The sequence below is a fragment of the Mycteria americana genome, chromosome 16 (assembly GCF_035582795.1).
Source record: "Mycteria americana isolate JAX WOST 10 ecotype Jacksonville Zoo and Gardens chromosome 16, USCA_MyAme_1.0, whole genome shotgun sequence".
NCBI classification, from domain to species: domain Eukaryota; kingdom Metazoa; phylum Chordata; class Aves; order Ciconiiformes; family Ciconiidae; genus Mycteria; species Mycteria americana.
In genome coordinates this window covers 1350928-1366846 of record NC_134380.1, presented here as the reverse complement: position 1 = coordinate 1366846, position 15919 = coordinate 1350928, and the positions used below count along the sequence as shown (strand labels likewise).

At 49.0% G+C, this 15919-nt stretch overlaps 1 protein-coding gene across 1 annotated transcript; it reads right to left on the bottom strand.

The window, feature by feature from the left end:
* Positions 1 to 16: 16 nt before the first annotated feature.
* Positions 17 to 14494, bottom strand: ELAC2 (elaC ribonuclease Z 2). Its single transcript, XM_075518780.1, has 24 exons — positions 14193 to 14494; positions 14046 to 14096; positions 13890 to 13960; positions 13085 to 13149; positions 12369 to 12426; positions 11775 to 11843; positions 11098 to 11253; positions 10534 to 10592; positions 9759 to 9817; positions 9594 to 9666; positions 8433 to 8545; positions 7657 to 7755; positions 7303 to 7441; positions 7139 to 7224; positions 5944 to 6053; positions 5045 to 5141; positions 4468 to 4606; positions 3758 to 3796; positions 3478 to 3587; positions 2901 to 3000; positions 2700 to 2820; positions 2424 to 2502; positions 1528 to 1672; positions 17 to 806 (listed from the first exon to the last, which is right to left on the bottom strand). The coding sequence occupies exons 1-24, from the start codon at positions 14456 to 14458 to the stop codon at positions 564 to 566; spliced, it is 2547 nt and encodes an 848-aa protein (XP_075374895.1). The 5' UTR covers positions 14459 to 14494; the 3' UTR covers positions 17 to 563.
* Positions 14495 to 15919: the final 1425 nt, after the last annotated feature.

The following is a 15919-nucleotide window of genomic DNA, read 5'->3' as shown; positions in this document are numbered from 1 at the left end:
AATCAGCTGAGAAAACAAAAATAAAATAGGAACACAGCAGCATTCACATCTCTAAATTAACCTAAAAATTAGGTCCCATTTTATTGTGAAATTTCCTCCTACGAGCTGGGTTCTGATACCTAGTTACATTCCTCATAACTCAGAGACCTTATTCGCCTTATTCTGGTGAATCCACAGCCCCTCAAGGGCTTCTCAAACCAGATCTCTTGCAAAGGTCACAACTGCTGCTGTTACATTATCAATAGATTGTAGCATAAAACCAAAAATTAAAACAGTTCAGAGAGAAGAACTTTTGGCTAAAAGAAAAATGACACACGGACTGGTGAGACCCAGGAATAGGAACTGTATGGGCAGGTACTGTCACCACAAGGACTCGTGCTGCTAACAGCGTGCTTGGTAGCTTCAGCCCATGGAGATCCACTGATGACCAAGCAAACCCAGATGCTGAGGCCAGCCTCTTTTTCCACGGTGCCTGCAGGCAGCCCTTGGCACTGCGTGCTCCCCAAGGCCTGCAGAGAGCAAGGCACCTCTTACAGAGCAGAGCATTCTCAACCACATTTCTTTCAGTTTACTGTTTTAAGCTTCTTATTTGGTAGTTCCTGACAGTTCTTGGCTTGTTTCCGTTTCTGGCGTAGTGCTTCCTTGTTCTCACCATCAGCCAGTTTGTCCAAGACTATAGCAGTCTCCTTCAGAAGGCGCATCTCCCGTTTTTCCTTCCGCTCCTCCATTTCTACTATGTCACCCGCAAACAAAGCTTTCAGAGGTGGGATCAGTTTCGGGATGGTTGGAAAGTCACCAAAACGTACCTGAAATACATCAGACACAGGAACACCTGCATGACAATTGGTTTTTGCTTTCCTTCTTCCCACCCCCCCACCCCCCGTCTTTTGCCTGTTCAGATGGCAGGGCACTGCCTCCTCCTCTTCCTCTGTGCAGCACCCAGCACAGAGGAGCCCTAACCTCGCTGATGATTTTCAGCTACATTTACACTATCAGGCAGGTCATAATTTTCAACCCTACAGCAGTCAGTCCACAGATCCCATACGCCAAGTTATTTACATTTTCTTTACATTTACAAGAAATTATGTGGACACTGTACAAGTTTTGATTGATTAGTGAGTTATTCTCACTGCTACAACTGCGTTCAATCCAATGGCAGCAGCTGTTGGTTCCTGGATGTCTTTTGCACCACAGCAATTAAGAAGGGAGTGGGAATGGAAGCAAAATTAGGTTTTCAGCTGGGAGTAGAGTGCACAGAATAGAAACGACATGAGGCAAGTACCCAGTGTGTTAAGAGTGGAATTCTGTTCTCAAGAGCCATCAGCACCTGTCTCACTCTGTGCCACCCATTCTCCCCCACGTTGGTGATGTCTGCTGCCAGCAGTAGAAGGAGCTGTTTCAGAGATTACCCTTCAGAAGGAGATGGTGTATAGATACAACATTACAAGTGGAATTTAATTCATGAGCAGCCATCCCATAGTAACACTGAAACCTTTCCCACAGTCTGGCTCAAAGCTCCCAACTTACCCTCATGTGATCGAATGCAATTCCAACCTTCTCACTGAAGTCTTCACTGAACAGCGGGATCTTGGCGTACCTCTGACTGAAGTGATTGAGCATGATGAACTCTGCATTCATCTTCATCCCAGTCTGAATTGCCTGGGAGGTTGTGCTGCAAACGGAACAGGAACACGGCACCGTGTACCCTGGTCACACACAGGCTAGCTAGCACTGCCCCTCCAACAAGGCAAGGCAGGCTGCTTTGCATCTATGGTCACATTGCACCAACAGCCAACACTCGATACTATCTAACACTTGCTGCACACAAGGTGTCCCTGCTCCTTGCAGGCACACCCAGGCACCTCTTCCTCTGGCAACCTGTGTGCAGGAGTGCAGCTCTCATTACTTGGAGCTCTACAGTTAAGAGCTCCACAAACTGGGGACAGGGGCTTATTCAAATACTTGTCCCAGGGGTGCCAGCAAGTGCAGCTCTCTTGCACTCACATGTAATTGTGAAGCTGCTCTCAGGTCTCCCCACTTTTCCTGGGAGCAGCGCTCAGTTATCACTAGTTGCAGCGCTCAGTTTGAATTGTGCGGTTAGCTGGGGGAAGAGGTATGACGACTCTACCACCTCCTGAGATTAGTCCTGAAATGTAATTGAGCAGAGGACCTTTCCTTTGGGCTAGTCTATTTGTAGAGTTACCACTGCCCACTTAAAAAGCTTTCCCTATATCTCTTTGGGGACATTCAGAGGAGCTGTGAGAGTTAGAGCTGGTGCAATGAGCAACACACCATTTTTAGTGCCAAACAGCTCTACACACACCAGAGCCATCTACAGGACTTGGGTCTTTCTCCACCAAGGACAAAGCTCAGCTCCGCATCTTCACCTTCCTAATAGTGGTAGACAGCAGAACACACCCCACCTGTGTGTCTTCTCTATTGCTTCTTTTTCCATGCCATCTTCCAGCGTTGCTTCATGGATCAGCAGGGTAGCATTTTTCCCTGTGTAAATAATCACATATTCAACCTTCAGTTGAATATAGACTAGTTCAACTGCCTACATGAACTCTTATTTCCCTCCCCTTAGCCCCTCATGTGGCAGGCATAGCACCAAGGGTTTGCAGGTACCCACTTCAGATACTAACAGTTCAAGACCTTTCTCCAAGCGATTCTACAAGCAGAGGGCTTTTGTCACCTACCCATTTGCACTAAGGCCATGCAGGGCATTGTGTCACCAGAATAGACTACTTTCCAGCCAGATTTGTGGATCATTGAACATGCAAAAGCATTTTTACAGTGCTGGACTTCACAAGTCTGAAACTGAACAAGGATACAAGTGTTAGACCTCAGGTCCCCTCTTGCCCCTCATATCAACTGACCCTGCCAGATCGTGAGCTTACCTCAGCCAAGTCGTAGTTCTCTAACAGAGAACTGACAAACCATTTGGCTTTAGGTTTGATGTTCTCACAGCCTTTCACAAGAGACTGGGAAGTAATCATTCTGTGAGGGAGGGGAGAAGAGAGAACTAAGGGCAGGTACAAAGTAAAACCTGATCTTATCTTTAAGCAGCCTATTTCTCCTTCTCACTTCAGCACCTTACAAACAAGACACTTTTGTGCACCCATCTGGTTTTCCCTTTTGGTTTCACTAGTTTGCTTTCACTACCCAGTGCCCCAATAACTCATCCAAACACTTCCTCCCCACTGTCAAATACTCTCTCTTCCAGGAATCTTTTTTCATTTGCCCAACGCCCCTTTCCTCAGGAAAAGGAAAGTCTGCATGTAAGCCGCTATTAAGTAGCACAACTGAGTAACAAACCCTGTCCTCCCCTTTGCAAACTGCACATCCTAATTCTGCACACTGTGGAAGGAGTCAGAGTCGCCTTCAACAAAGGTGTGTGGGGAATGGATGACAGTAGTTTGCCTTGAATAAGGACCCAGCAAGGACAGCTCTCCACATACCACACAGAACACTCACTTGATGTCTCCGAGAATCTCTTCACAGTGGTTGTGGTACTCGTGTAGCCAAGGCATGATCTGTTCAGGTGCTACCAGAAACACAGGGCTGAAAGCCTGACCAAGGGCTGCCTGGAAAAGCAAAGGCCGGGGGGGTGGGTGGGGGGGAAATCAGTATTAGGTATACCAAATCAGAAAGAAGAAATACCTAGGGAAATAATGGTGCTTTTCCACTACTCAGAAGTTCCCCTCCCCTCACTCCAAGGCAAGTTCAGGGGCAGTGAAACAACAGTACGACTTACAAAAGCTCTCCGCCTCTCCATCAGGATGTTCAACAACCCCTGCAAAGGGAACAAACAAGACAGCAAGCTGTAGTCAGAAATATCTGGGGCGTAAGAGGCAACAGTGCTACCCCAGCTCAGCAAGCTGCAGTTTTTGGAAAACCTATAGTCAGTAATATATGATTATTGCTTTTCCAATAATTGCAACTTGTTGAGCTGCTGTAACGCTGGCACTGCTTATGCCCCCAAGCTGGTGGCCAGCAGCCCACAACACAAGCCCCTCAGCCCTTCCCAGTGCTGCTGTGTCTGCTCCCAAAAGAAGGGTGGAGAGCAGAAAGTTTTTACCCAACATCTCAGACCCAGTGTGGTTTCCAGAAACAAAACAGACCAGCAAACAGCCCACCCTTATCAGGCCCAATCTAGAATAGACCAACTGGTCCTTCTGTGCCTGTTATTGCAAAGTACTGAAGGAAGCTGGGTTGGACATTGCTAAAAAATTACAACTCTGGATGATCCCAGCAAGTCTGCAGGGACCCCTAACAGGAAGGGAGAGGGGATTAGAAACACAGAAAGATTCAGTAGTGCCTGGGGAAGTGCCTGGGGAATGCAGAGGCTAAGTGCAGCCTTAACAGCAGGGCAGCCCACATTCATCAGCTGCAGCTACATCTGAATCCCAAACAGCAGAGCATGCCTGCACAGAACTCCTTCTCCTTCCAGCACACTCAACCTACCGAATGATGATCAGTATGCATGTGAGACACAAACACAGCTACTATGTTACACAGCACTTGGTCAACTTGCTCTCCATAGTGGCGACAGAGCTGTCCAAATGTTCCTTCTCCACAGTCCAAGAGCAGGGATCGGGTAGAGCTGGCAAGACAAGTGACAAAGACATTTAGCAGCCACTGTATGAGCTCTAACCAGGGCCCATTCAGGGAGGGGGATCTTTTGGGTTGGAAGGCAGAGCACTCTCAGTGCTTACACCTCTAAATGCTACTCCAGTTCTACTAGCCAAGGCTTTAGAAAGACTGTTCTGTCTACATAGCTCATTCTGGTCTTGTATTGATGCTGAACACACCCTTGGGGCAGATGGTAAAATGAAAGAAGACATTAAATGTTTCGCTTTACAGGTGGCTTTCAAGTCTTCCCCACCTACGGAGAGACAGGTGCCTGAAACTAAAGTCGTACAGACTCCACAATAGGGGCACTCTCCCCGTGTCATCAACACACTGGTCAAAACAGCCCTTGGGCAACAGCCTCTTGAGACACTGAGCCTCTCCAAGTAGAATGCATGACACTGGGATTTACCTGGTATTTACCAGTGTGGAACTGACATTTCGGATTTTCATTGGAATTGCAGATCCTGTTCCCAAGAACACAATTTCAGGATAAGCACCCACATTTCCTGGAGAAAACAGACAACAAAGATTTGTAAGTAAATGTTATCCACGTACTGCCCAGTCAGACACCATTTAGTTCAACAGCCTAGTAACTCCAGAGTCTACATGTCCAGCATGTTCATTTTTGCCCCCCTCAGCCTCTGGCTTTCCTACAGCAGCAAGGTTTTCAAGGGAAGACAGGACGAGCACCACCAAGAAAACACATCACAGTGCATAACTGCATATCCAAAGGAAGGCAAACAAGGATTCTGCCTATTTCCCATGACAGAGCTGGCAGTTCAAGAGGGACCTGACTCCCATTCTACAGTGCCCTGACTGTCCCCGGAATCAGGATCCAGACAGTGAGTGAGCGGTGCTGTGTCGTACCATGAAAGCCTCACTGCCAACAGGAAAACTGAAATTCAGAGGAGAGTGCCCCACAGGGAGCTGGTTCTACAGCAAGACTTCTCCCAGACATAGGGACTGGCACTGTGGCCGCTATGACAGCACTGAACACAAGCAGAGCTCTGGTCAACTCAGAGAAATAACACACGGGCGCTTTGTTTCTAATTGCCCCCAACAGCACTCAGTCCCCAAACCTAGCAGCTTTAGAAAACCAGAAGCACAAGACTGCGTAAATCCAACTGAAACAAGCTAACTCCGTTTGTGCTAAGCCTGTCCTCTGTACAGCTCCAGAAGGACTTAAGAGCACCTCTCAGGCAGCAGGAAAACTGCCTGTTCACAGCTCTGTCTGGGCTCTAAAGCAGTGGGTCACCAAGACCTCCTCCTTCCGATTACACTGATCCAAGACAAGTTGCTGATCCTTACCTGGTACAGCAGACAGGCTCTCTTTGCACTCCTTCACACGAGTCTGGAAGTCAGGGAGATCCAAGGCTTCACTAACAAACGCGTCGTGATCACAGACCGTCACAGCATCTCTGAAAGAACAGGCCACGTATCAGGATGGGGCAGGGTAGGAACTGAAAAGGCAGCACTTTTCAGAGCAAAGTGCCAAATTACTGTGCCAAAACAGCCTTACAACAAAGGGTCAAATGCTCCTTCCAAGTTCCATTTTGAGGGGTGGGGGAAGATACATCCACGAGTGTGGTGTGTGCCAAAAAGGCCTGGTTGGGCTGAGCAATGCCACAGAAATAATCATTCCACCAAACTGGAGAAGCTCCTGGAACAGCACTATGCTCCCCTGTGCTGTCTAGATCCAGAGAGCTGTCAGACACTAGAGGGCACTGCAAGGCAGCACGGAGACTCCTGGAAGAGGAACAACTGCCCAAAAGGGCTCCAGGCACCACCTCAAAAGCATAAGGGACCTGTGTCCTGGTCCTGCATTAGAGCACGTGCAGTATTACAGGCCTTCAGATACCTTAAGCAGAGAAACTTAAACTCTTCTTGGCATCTGGGTCCTCCTATTCTGCCCAACAGACCCAGAAATTTGAGCCATGGCAGCTGGTACCCCCTTGCACCACATGGTCCCCTGCCATTAAGACCCTCATTGAGCAGCTTCACCTACTTGCCTGAAAAGCAAGCACCAGCGGAGAAGTCTGCAACTGTTTAACCACCTGGGGCTTTCAGCTCTGATACCATTTGAAGACCCAGAAAGCCTGATAAGACTTTTACTGGGCTCCCCAAAAAGTCTCTCCTGCCACCATCTGCTCTGCGACAGCCACAGCTAGGTGCACAGCATACGACATCAAAGCAAAGGACAGAGGAGCACGTGACAGTAGAAGAGCAAGGGACAGAAACAACACTCCAAACCTATGGTGAGGTGGTGTTTTCAGTGGTTCACTCACCTGTCCTACACCACAAGTCCTACACCTTGCCTGAGACTTTCAAGGACAGGAACACACCCCTCAAGACACAGCTGATAGCTTGGCAGCTACCCCAGCAAGGCTGCCAGTAAGAATCTGCAAAGGATGCTGACACACCATCCTCGCTCAGCACAGACTCACACTGAAAAGCTGCTTCAAGCCAACACCCAAAAACTGGTAAGTCAAAGATTCCCACTGACCTCTGCCACTCCTGTTGTGGTCTGAAGTGGTATTTCAAGAGGCACTCTCCTCGCACAATGGGCACGCTACACACAGCCTCTTCTTCCTACAGGGAGAAGAGTGACATTAAACACATTCTTTGCTCAGGGGCACAAGGTATGCAGGCAAGCAGGGCCTGGCCTACCTTGCTCTGGTAGGTGGTGAGCAGAGGGAAGATCTCTGGGTGGATGAGGTTCAGCTGAGTTTGGATCTTGTAGCTGCGTGGGTTGTGCACTGCAGAGGAGTTTTCATTGAGCACCAAGTGCTGAGTTCCAGGTCCAAATCTGTAAGAGGACAATAAAATGCTCAACAGCTTCAGCCCCACATTAGAGTTGGTCATATGTGCACACCTGAGCCATTAGCCAATATCTCATCTGAGCCAGCAGAGCTCTGCTGCCAGCCAACACCTATTTCTACTCTGGGAAAAACATTTTCACCATAAGAACACACTGCCCCCCCCAACAGTGACATGAAACCAAGTAATCAGAAGTTCACATACCTTTCCAGCCATTGCTGGTAGCGGCTGTCTCGAAGCACTGACTCTGGAGTCATGTGAATAACCAAGGCCACCTGGTTCTCAGGAAGTCCTTCCTGGTACCTGGGGCACATTCAAATATAGAAAGAATACCTGTGCTTCAGTCCTCCATCACCTTGGCATCCCCTCCCCTCTCCCATCTTGGTGCTACCAGAGATGCCCCCCCCCGAAGCAGGCATAGCACAGATCTTAAGAGCACAGCCCAGGAGCTCTAGGCTCCAAATTGCAGTAGCACAAGGCTCCGTGAAGGCTCAAGCCTGCCATTTGCTAACACCTCCACTGTCCTCCCCAGGGCAGTTCCTCTCCTCCAAGAGCAACAACATCTGCAGAGCCTTTCAGAAGCCTAACACGCTTCTGCACAAGCCCTACAGACACATTACATGCAGTCCAGGCTTCCACCACACAGGGACACGGCAGTCTCTACATTGCTCCCCAGCCACCAGTCCCAAGCCACCAGCTCCCAAGCCACCAGTGCACATTTCCTTCCCTGGAGGCCCCTGAGGGAAGACAGGCCTGTCACAGTTACAGAACCCCACGGGTCCTGCACAGGCCTGCCTTTCCTAAAAGGCTCAAAATGCACCACCAGTCCTTTCTTGCATCTATAGCTCCTTAACAGCGCCAAACAGCTCAGATATCAGTCACAAGAACCAACACATCTAGAATAGATCAAGAACTTCTCTTTAGCAAAGCTCAGCACAGATGTCTTCCCCCAAACACTCCAGGGCAGCCAGCCCCACTACCTTTGGAAGGTCTTGTTTTCACAGACAGCATCCACAAAGCCCTCATGAGGACACTCCAGCACAATGAACACTGGGCCAGGATCAGTAGGGGTGCACAGTTCTTCGGGAAAGAGCTGCAGGCAGGTACACAAAGATCACACGACAATCAAACCATAAACGCAGCCCTTCTTGCATCATTATGTCCGACTCTTTTGGCAGCTGTTCTATCAGCCAGCCCCTAGAGCAGGCTCTCTCAATGCTCAGCAAAGCCAGCCAGTGCAGTTCTTGTTCCCTTTCTGCTCTCATTACACAGGTTTGCATTTTGCTGTGTAACAACAAATCCCAACCCTGATCTCAGAGCAAACCACAACCTAATGCAAGGAAGGGAATTTTAGCAGCTTCTAGGTTCCCACAGCAGATTCAGATGGTAGCAAAAGTGTGCTTAAGAAAAAAAGACTTTGTGAAATTCTTATGACACAAAGATATGTCAATCCTATCTCCCAGGTTAGGATCTTCACTTACAGATCACCTTGGACATGGCCAGAGCTGGCTCTGCCTCTCACTTCAGGCTAGTGTTTGAGAGAATAAGACCCTGCACACAGGAACCATTGAATTTCTTTTGGTCTAAGAGGTGCAAATAGAGTAAGGAGGGAGCGATAGCTACACAGGCATTCAAACCCCAGATTTAAAACACGCAGGGATTAACTCCACTAGACCTGTTCACTGCTAGACCTGTATCAGCTTTGGCAAGGGGAGATGAAGCGGCTCTGACAAATAGCAGACATACAGCCATACTCACAAATGAATTCCGTTTCAGAGCATACTTCCCTAATCATACCCCTGCAACAGCCCCAGACAAGCTCCCCACGGGAGCCACATTCAGCAACAACTTGGGGCTGGAACAGGGACGAGACACTAACCAAAAGTAGCCACTCAAAGCCCAAAAAAAGCAAAACCCATGCCAACCTCTTAGCAGGGATGAAAGGGAATAGGCATCCATCCCACCCTTGCCTCAAGAATGGGTGTAAAAAAAAAAACCAAATCCACAAAAAAACCCACAAACCACATGTCCCAATACGAATTGGTAGGCAAAACATTCTGCACAAAAAGATTGTCACCCTGGGAGCCCAGTGAAGGAGGGAGGATGGCAAAGCCACAGCAGAAAGCACAGATATATCTTACCTCTCTGCCTTCAAAAGTGATGCTCTCCCCATTTTTGAGAGCTGTAATTATCGGAAGAATGGCTGGAGTTCCCCTGAAAACAAGGCCATAGAAATATTTAGCTTGCCAACATCAACATGCCTAGTGTTTGTTGCCCCATCCCCCAGACTGGGATCTTGTACTCACACTGGCAGGCCCATCTCCTGTGCTTTAGCTGCTAGGAATTTTCCCTTCTTTGGGTGAATCTGAAAAGAGTTAAATAAAACAGAATTATCAACCAAATAAAGAGGACCAGGAAACAAGATCCATGTACTTCCAGTTTAAGTGTTTCCCCACAAGCCAAGGGAATTTTGTTTTTCTTTTCAGTTTCACAGCCTCTAGTCTAATTTACCCCCCAAAACCTTTTACTAGACTTTCTGGTTTCCAAGATCACACTACTGCTTCCTGCTCCCTTCTTTAGCCAAGTAAGCAGGACAGGCTTGACTTCCCTACCGTAAGCATTAAGCAAGAATGGAACCTGTATACTCTTAATTGGCTGCTCTATAAAGAACACTTCTAAAAAAATGTATCTAGTTTTTACACATTCCTATGCATGCTGCTTTTACTCTGACCTTTGAAAAGTAGAATCACAAAATAGCTTCAGAGTCCTGCTTGAAAATGCTATCTCAAATTAAATCTATTTAGCCAGATGAAATGTCCTAATGACATTAGGAAGCATTTCTTTACAGAGGGGGTGGTCAAACACTGGAACAGGCTTCCTAGAGAGGTGGTCGATGCCCCAAGCCTGTCAGTGTTTAAGAGGCATTTGGAAAATGCCCTCAGTAATACGCTTTAACTTTTGGTCAGCCCTGAAGTGGTCAAGCAGTTGGACTAGATGATCGTGGTAGGCTCCTTCCAGCTGAAACACTCTATTCTATATTCTATTCTACATTGATTTAGAGATCTTTATGTCCAAGCTTACTTTACAAAGGAAAGCCATCACCAGATCGGGATGCCTGCTTGCACACTTCTGTTCACCACCTGTAAAAAAAAGCAAAACTATTCAGAATCGTCACTGACTATCATTTTTCTTAAAGCCAAAATGTGTCAATGTTTGCTAAAGCATTGACAGGAACAACATCATCCAGCCAACTTGGAGCCCAGTAGCAAAATGTTACAAGCACCTAAGGCCAGACAGCCCACAGTTTCAGCTACAAGAAACCAAAACAAAGCCCAAGACTGAAAAATAATCAACCCCAACATCCACTTGTAATTAAATTACAAAGGCTGGAGCACCCATTCCAGCCAACGGCAAACTACTACAGGGACTAATCACACCCCAAGTAGGAATCACATCCAATTTCGAGGCCTTATTAGTTCTGCGTCAAATTCCAAAGTACCAGAACTCATTCCGCTCCATGTAATCCTTCAGCTGAGCTTCTCTACAGACCTCACTTTCAGAGAGCAAACTGCTCTGAGGACAAATGCATATCCTTAATATGGCATTATTTCATTAAAGTTAAAAAGGTCATTCCATTTTTTTCACCTGTTTTCTTTGGACTTTCTTTTCCCTTGCCCTCCTCCAAGCTTTGCTGTGTAGCTCTTGGGGATCCAGGTCCTGTGTCCCCTTTAGGGCTATTTCCACCTTGGGTTGATGCTCCAGGACTCTGAGGCAACATACTTTCAGCAGCTAGTGGTTTTCCTGTCCCAAATCCAATAAAACCAGACAAAGATCATTCAGTCAAAAGGGATAGATAAGAAAAGCATTAATAGCATTCCCTCTTCCATGACAGTCATGTTTAAACTGCACCAGAATACAGAGTTCTTCCCCTCCCTCGCGCTTGCATACTCTAGTCACTTATTTCAGGAGCCGGTCATCATTCAAGTCCTTCAGATTCCCTCAAAACTGCTAAATTCTGTCAAGTTTGTGCCTGTACTCTAAGTATCACAGTTTCCAGCAGTAAGAAAACTCAGTTGGCTAGGAAAGCCAAATCCAGTGATGTTTCACACGTTATTCTATACACCCACAACTAAAGGAACAAAACAAGGCCCTGACTCAGCAGGTCTTGTTTCTTTGAAAGAGATCCTTCTCCTGAGAAAAACATGCAAATTAATAAACCTCTCCTTACTCAGGCTTGTAAACAGAAGCCGCTCCTTTAACCACCTTAAGCATGGTTACTGAACAAGTGCTTCTCCTGTCTGACTACAGAGTCATATGCTCACCTGTAAGAGGTATTTGGTAGACTGTCATCGTCTCATCCTTATACTCGGGCTCTGTGTGCAACTGCACAGCTGGAAAGAGATCAGAAACCAGCATTAGCAACTTCATAAGAAGAAGTTCATATTCTACAAGAATTTAAATCAGGAAAATATCTTTTTCCTTTCTTAAACAAAACCTGCTGAATGTCCCCCTTCACTTTCTCTGCCCAACTGCAAAGATCAATCAATAATTAAAGTTCTTAAAAGCCCATCATCCACAAAAAGTAGTCCATGATACCACAGCAAGCAAAGTTCACTGGCAGACTCTGGAAGCAAATTGCTTTACAGTGCTTTAGAACCAAATACTGTCTACTAGTCAGACAGACTGGCAGTGGCCTACCAGAAACAGAGCTGGAAACACTGTTTTTCTTCCAGGAAGTTCTTGCGATAGATTTGAACAGTGTATCGGATCAAAACAAATGTTTAAACCTTTCTTTGAGTGGATCTAAACCAGAGGCATTTATTCTGAAGTTGTTACTGTTCAATGCAACCTTGGCTACAGCTGAAACAAAAAGAAGCTACAAGCTCATATTAACTACACATCACTGACCTACATACCTAAATCCATCCTTTTTAGGGGCCCAGGAAAGAGTCGAATTGCTTTCAAGTAGTTTTGCTGGAAAAGAGATAGTGTATCAGGAGGCTGTGCCTAAGCAGTGCAATTACAAGCACCACTTTCAGGAGTTACAGTTACTCTCAGTGAAGTCAAAAGCTCAACACACAGTCAGGCAAAAATTGGGCAGCACACAGCCAGCCCGAAAGCACTGGGCAGGTGTCCCAGTGAGCATTACTCATTTCGAAAGAGAAAGAAAAATAAAGAATCACTCTCCCCATCTGTTCCATCAATATAATTAGTCAGCAGATATTGCAAGGAAATAAAACAATGCTGAGGATTGGAAATTTTCAGCCTAGACATGGCATTAGGCTGGCAGGGATCGGGTTAAGCAGGAGATCAGAGACCAAATTTCTATTAGAAGCAAATGGGGAGGGAGCAAATAGGAGAACAAAGGACACCTTTTTCCAAAACACAATTTACCAGAATATTAGCTGACAAGACAGTTTTAAGGAGAAGCCTGATGCTGTCCTGTGTGTAACTGAAGAGATTTGCTTTTTAAAGCCAGCGCTTCTGGCAGAACCTTCAGGCTGGCACTACCTCAGACCAGCATTTTACACCTGTATGATGGTTCATTCCTTTGATACCAGCTCCCCAATGCCAAGGTAAGCTTTAACATTTGAACAGTTTGCTGTCCCTTCTGCAAGCTCCCCCTACTTACCAGCTTTGGTGGCCCTAGGAAAACACATCTTTGAAGCCCCATAGCCTTTAACGTGAGAATCATACCTAAAAGAAAGCAGAGAAACAGCTTTATCACAGCCCTGCTAACCACTGGTAGATCACACAAGAAAGATCCCTCTCAGTGCCCAGGAGTGCTGGGCCTCTCCATGAAGGCTAGAACTGAACTCCGATCCAAATTCAGTTTGGCCTCAGCTTTGTGACAGTTTCAACAAGTCACTTATCAGTGCAGATAAAGAAAATATCTAGAAATCTTGATAGTCATAATTTGGAGCAAGTTACCTGAACAGATTGTTAATCTCCTCCTTTCTTGGAGACTTCTAGAATTTTCATGGACAAGATCCTAAGTGATCTGTTCTAATCTCACCCTGCTTTGAGGACAGGGGAGGGCCAGAAACCTTTATAGGTCCCTTTGAACTCAAATTAGTCTGACTCACAAACAGCTCCCTGGCAATGCAACACTGGTAATGCCTTCTACGCTAGACGACTTTGGGAAGATAAAGCCATGCGTGCTGGGGAGGCAGCACCTCTTCCACCACGTGTTCGCATGCACTGTTGCGGAGACCACGCTGCAGCTGGAAGCACTGCAGAGCCCCATGTGCAATCCAGCCGCTCTGACAGCGCTTTTCCTCTCTCCACCGCTACATAAAAGACCCCACACACCACCCATCAGGCAGCTTGCAAAGCAACCACCTCTGGCCTAGACAACTGCTGCCTATGGCTGGACCCTGTGAGAGGAACCAGTGGCAGGCTGCTACTGGGACGCCCAGCTAGCCCACCCCACTCACCTGGTAGCCCACCGACGTTGGTCCAGGCCACCCGGCTGAGGAAGATGCTGTCCAGGTGGGAGATCTTCAGCCTGAGGGGCGAGATGGGGGTGGTTGGGGGTGAGCAGAGACCGATGCAGCCCCGGGGCGGCCCCCCCGGTTGTGCTCCCCACTTACTTGTGCTCCTGCATGGCCCGCTGCGTGCCCTCGCCGCAGTTGAAGAGATACCTGAGGGGAAGGGGCGTCAGGGAAGGCCCGGACGGGGCGCCCCGGCCCCGGCCCCGGTCCCAGCCCAGGCGAGGCGCCCCGCGGCCTCACACTCACCGGTTGAATTCGGAGAAGACGTAGACGGCAGCGCCCGCGTCGCGGCTCCCGGCCGCCACCACCTGCACGTAGACGGTGTTGGGCCCCGCCAGGCCCGTGCCCGCGCTCCGCCGCCTCTCGCGGGCCCACACGTGCCGCGGCACGTCCTTGGGCCGCCGCGCCGGCCGCGCCGCCGAGGAGCCCTCGGCCATGGCCCTGCCCGTCACCAGCCGCCGCGCAAGGCCGAAAACCGGCGACGGCGGCAGCGCCCGCGCCAAGGCCCACATCCGAGCGCGTCCCCCCGCCCCCGCCGGGCGCCTCCCGCCGCCAATAGGCGCGCAGAGGCTTCAAGCGGCCCCCCTCGCCATGTGATGCGGGTGAGCCAATGAGAAGCGAGAGGCCGCTCCGGCCGACCCACCTCTTGAAGCGCAGCTCCCGGGCCCGGCTCGGCCACCGTCCGCTTTCACGTGACCGGGTGTACCCAATCGGAACTTCTCTGCCTGCAGGTACGCTGAGGGGCGGTGCTTAGTGGCGCCTCGCGGGTGCCTAGCAACCACCGTGCCTAGCAACGCCCCCTTCGCCGGCCTCGCCCGGGCCCTCCCGCGGTGCCGCTGCAGCCCCAGGGCCGTGGCGGGCCCGCAGGGCAGCGCCGGGGCCCGGTCTGAACCCGCTGCAGCTCCGACCGCGGCGAGCTGCTGTGCTGGGGGCCTGCCGGGACGGAGCCAGGGCCTGCGGGGCTGGGCCAGGCCCGGACCAGGCCGGGCAGGCCGTGGGTGAGGAGGCCGGGTGGGGCCTGGTGAGGCCTGGTGGGGCCTGGTGGCTTTGTAGTACGTGCGTGGAGGCCGTCGAGGAGCCGGAGCCGGACTCGTCACAGCGTGTCAGGAGGTGCCAGCCAAGTGGAAGGAAAGCCTCTTCCCTGTGAGGCGCTGAGTCAGGTACTCGGCAGGGCTGCACAGTCCCTCTCCTTGGAGGTTGTCAGGACTGGACTGGATAAAGCCCTGAGCACCCTGGCTTGACCTAGGAGGTGACCCAGCTTTGAGCAGGAGGTTGGACCTCCCAAGGTCCCTCCAAACCCAGATTATCCTGTGATTCTTCAGTCTCCTCTTCACCATTTCCCCATTGCTCACAAGCTCCTCTTCCATATGAGCCTTGTTCAGGGCCTGTTTACAAATAAAAGATGATCAGGCCACAGCTCTGTTTATTTTTGAGCTCTCTAAACCCACTCTGAGTTCTCTCGGGCTTTCTGTTTGCTTCAAAAAGAACCACTAAATTTTACTGTAACCAGAGTACCCCAACATAAACAATCCTAATCATCAATATCCCTTTTCTTCCTTACTTCCAAAGACAAACCTTATCTTCCCCAGTGCTTTGCTTTCCAAACACTGTCTCCCTTTATTCTTAGTGCCAATGCTCTTCCCTTTCTTTTCCAGTGATCCAAGCAAGCACTTTGAGTGGGGACCTGTCCAAACCTCCAGATCTTGCCGTGGCTGTTTACAGCTGTTCTGTCAGTCTTTCTTCAAATCTATAACTCACTTACCGTCTCTCCTTCTTCTGACTCCCATCTCTTCACACAACAGTTCAAATTAGCATGTTGTTTTTTCCCTGGTTTTCCCCACTTCTGGATGAAATAAAGGGTTTGTTCCTTTGAACAGCAAACTCTTTGTTCACACATGTTTTACACGTTACAGTCCTGCACTCATAGCACTTGGCTCCGCTCCTTGTAGCCACACAGGAAGGGAGCATCAGTT

What these genes read in the sequence shown, in the direction of transcription:
- ELAC2 (XM_075518780.1), bottom strand. Translation starts at nt 14,458, where the DNA reads ATGTGGGCCTTGGCGCGGGCGCTGCCGCCGTCGCCGGTTTTCGGCCTT. An exon ending in GTCTTCTCCGAATTCAACCG is followed by an intron (nt 14,097 to 14,192) that starts GTGAGTGTGAGG and finishes CCTTCCCCTCAG; the next exon opens with GTATCTCTTCAACTGCGGCG. An exon ending in TGGAGAGGCGGAGAGCTTTT is followed by an intron (nt 3,588 to 3,757) that starts GTAAGTCGTACT and finishes TTGCTTTTCCAG; the next exon opens with GCAGCCCTTGGTCAGGCTTT.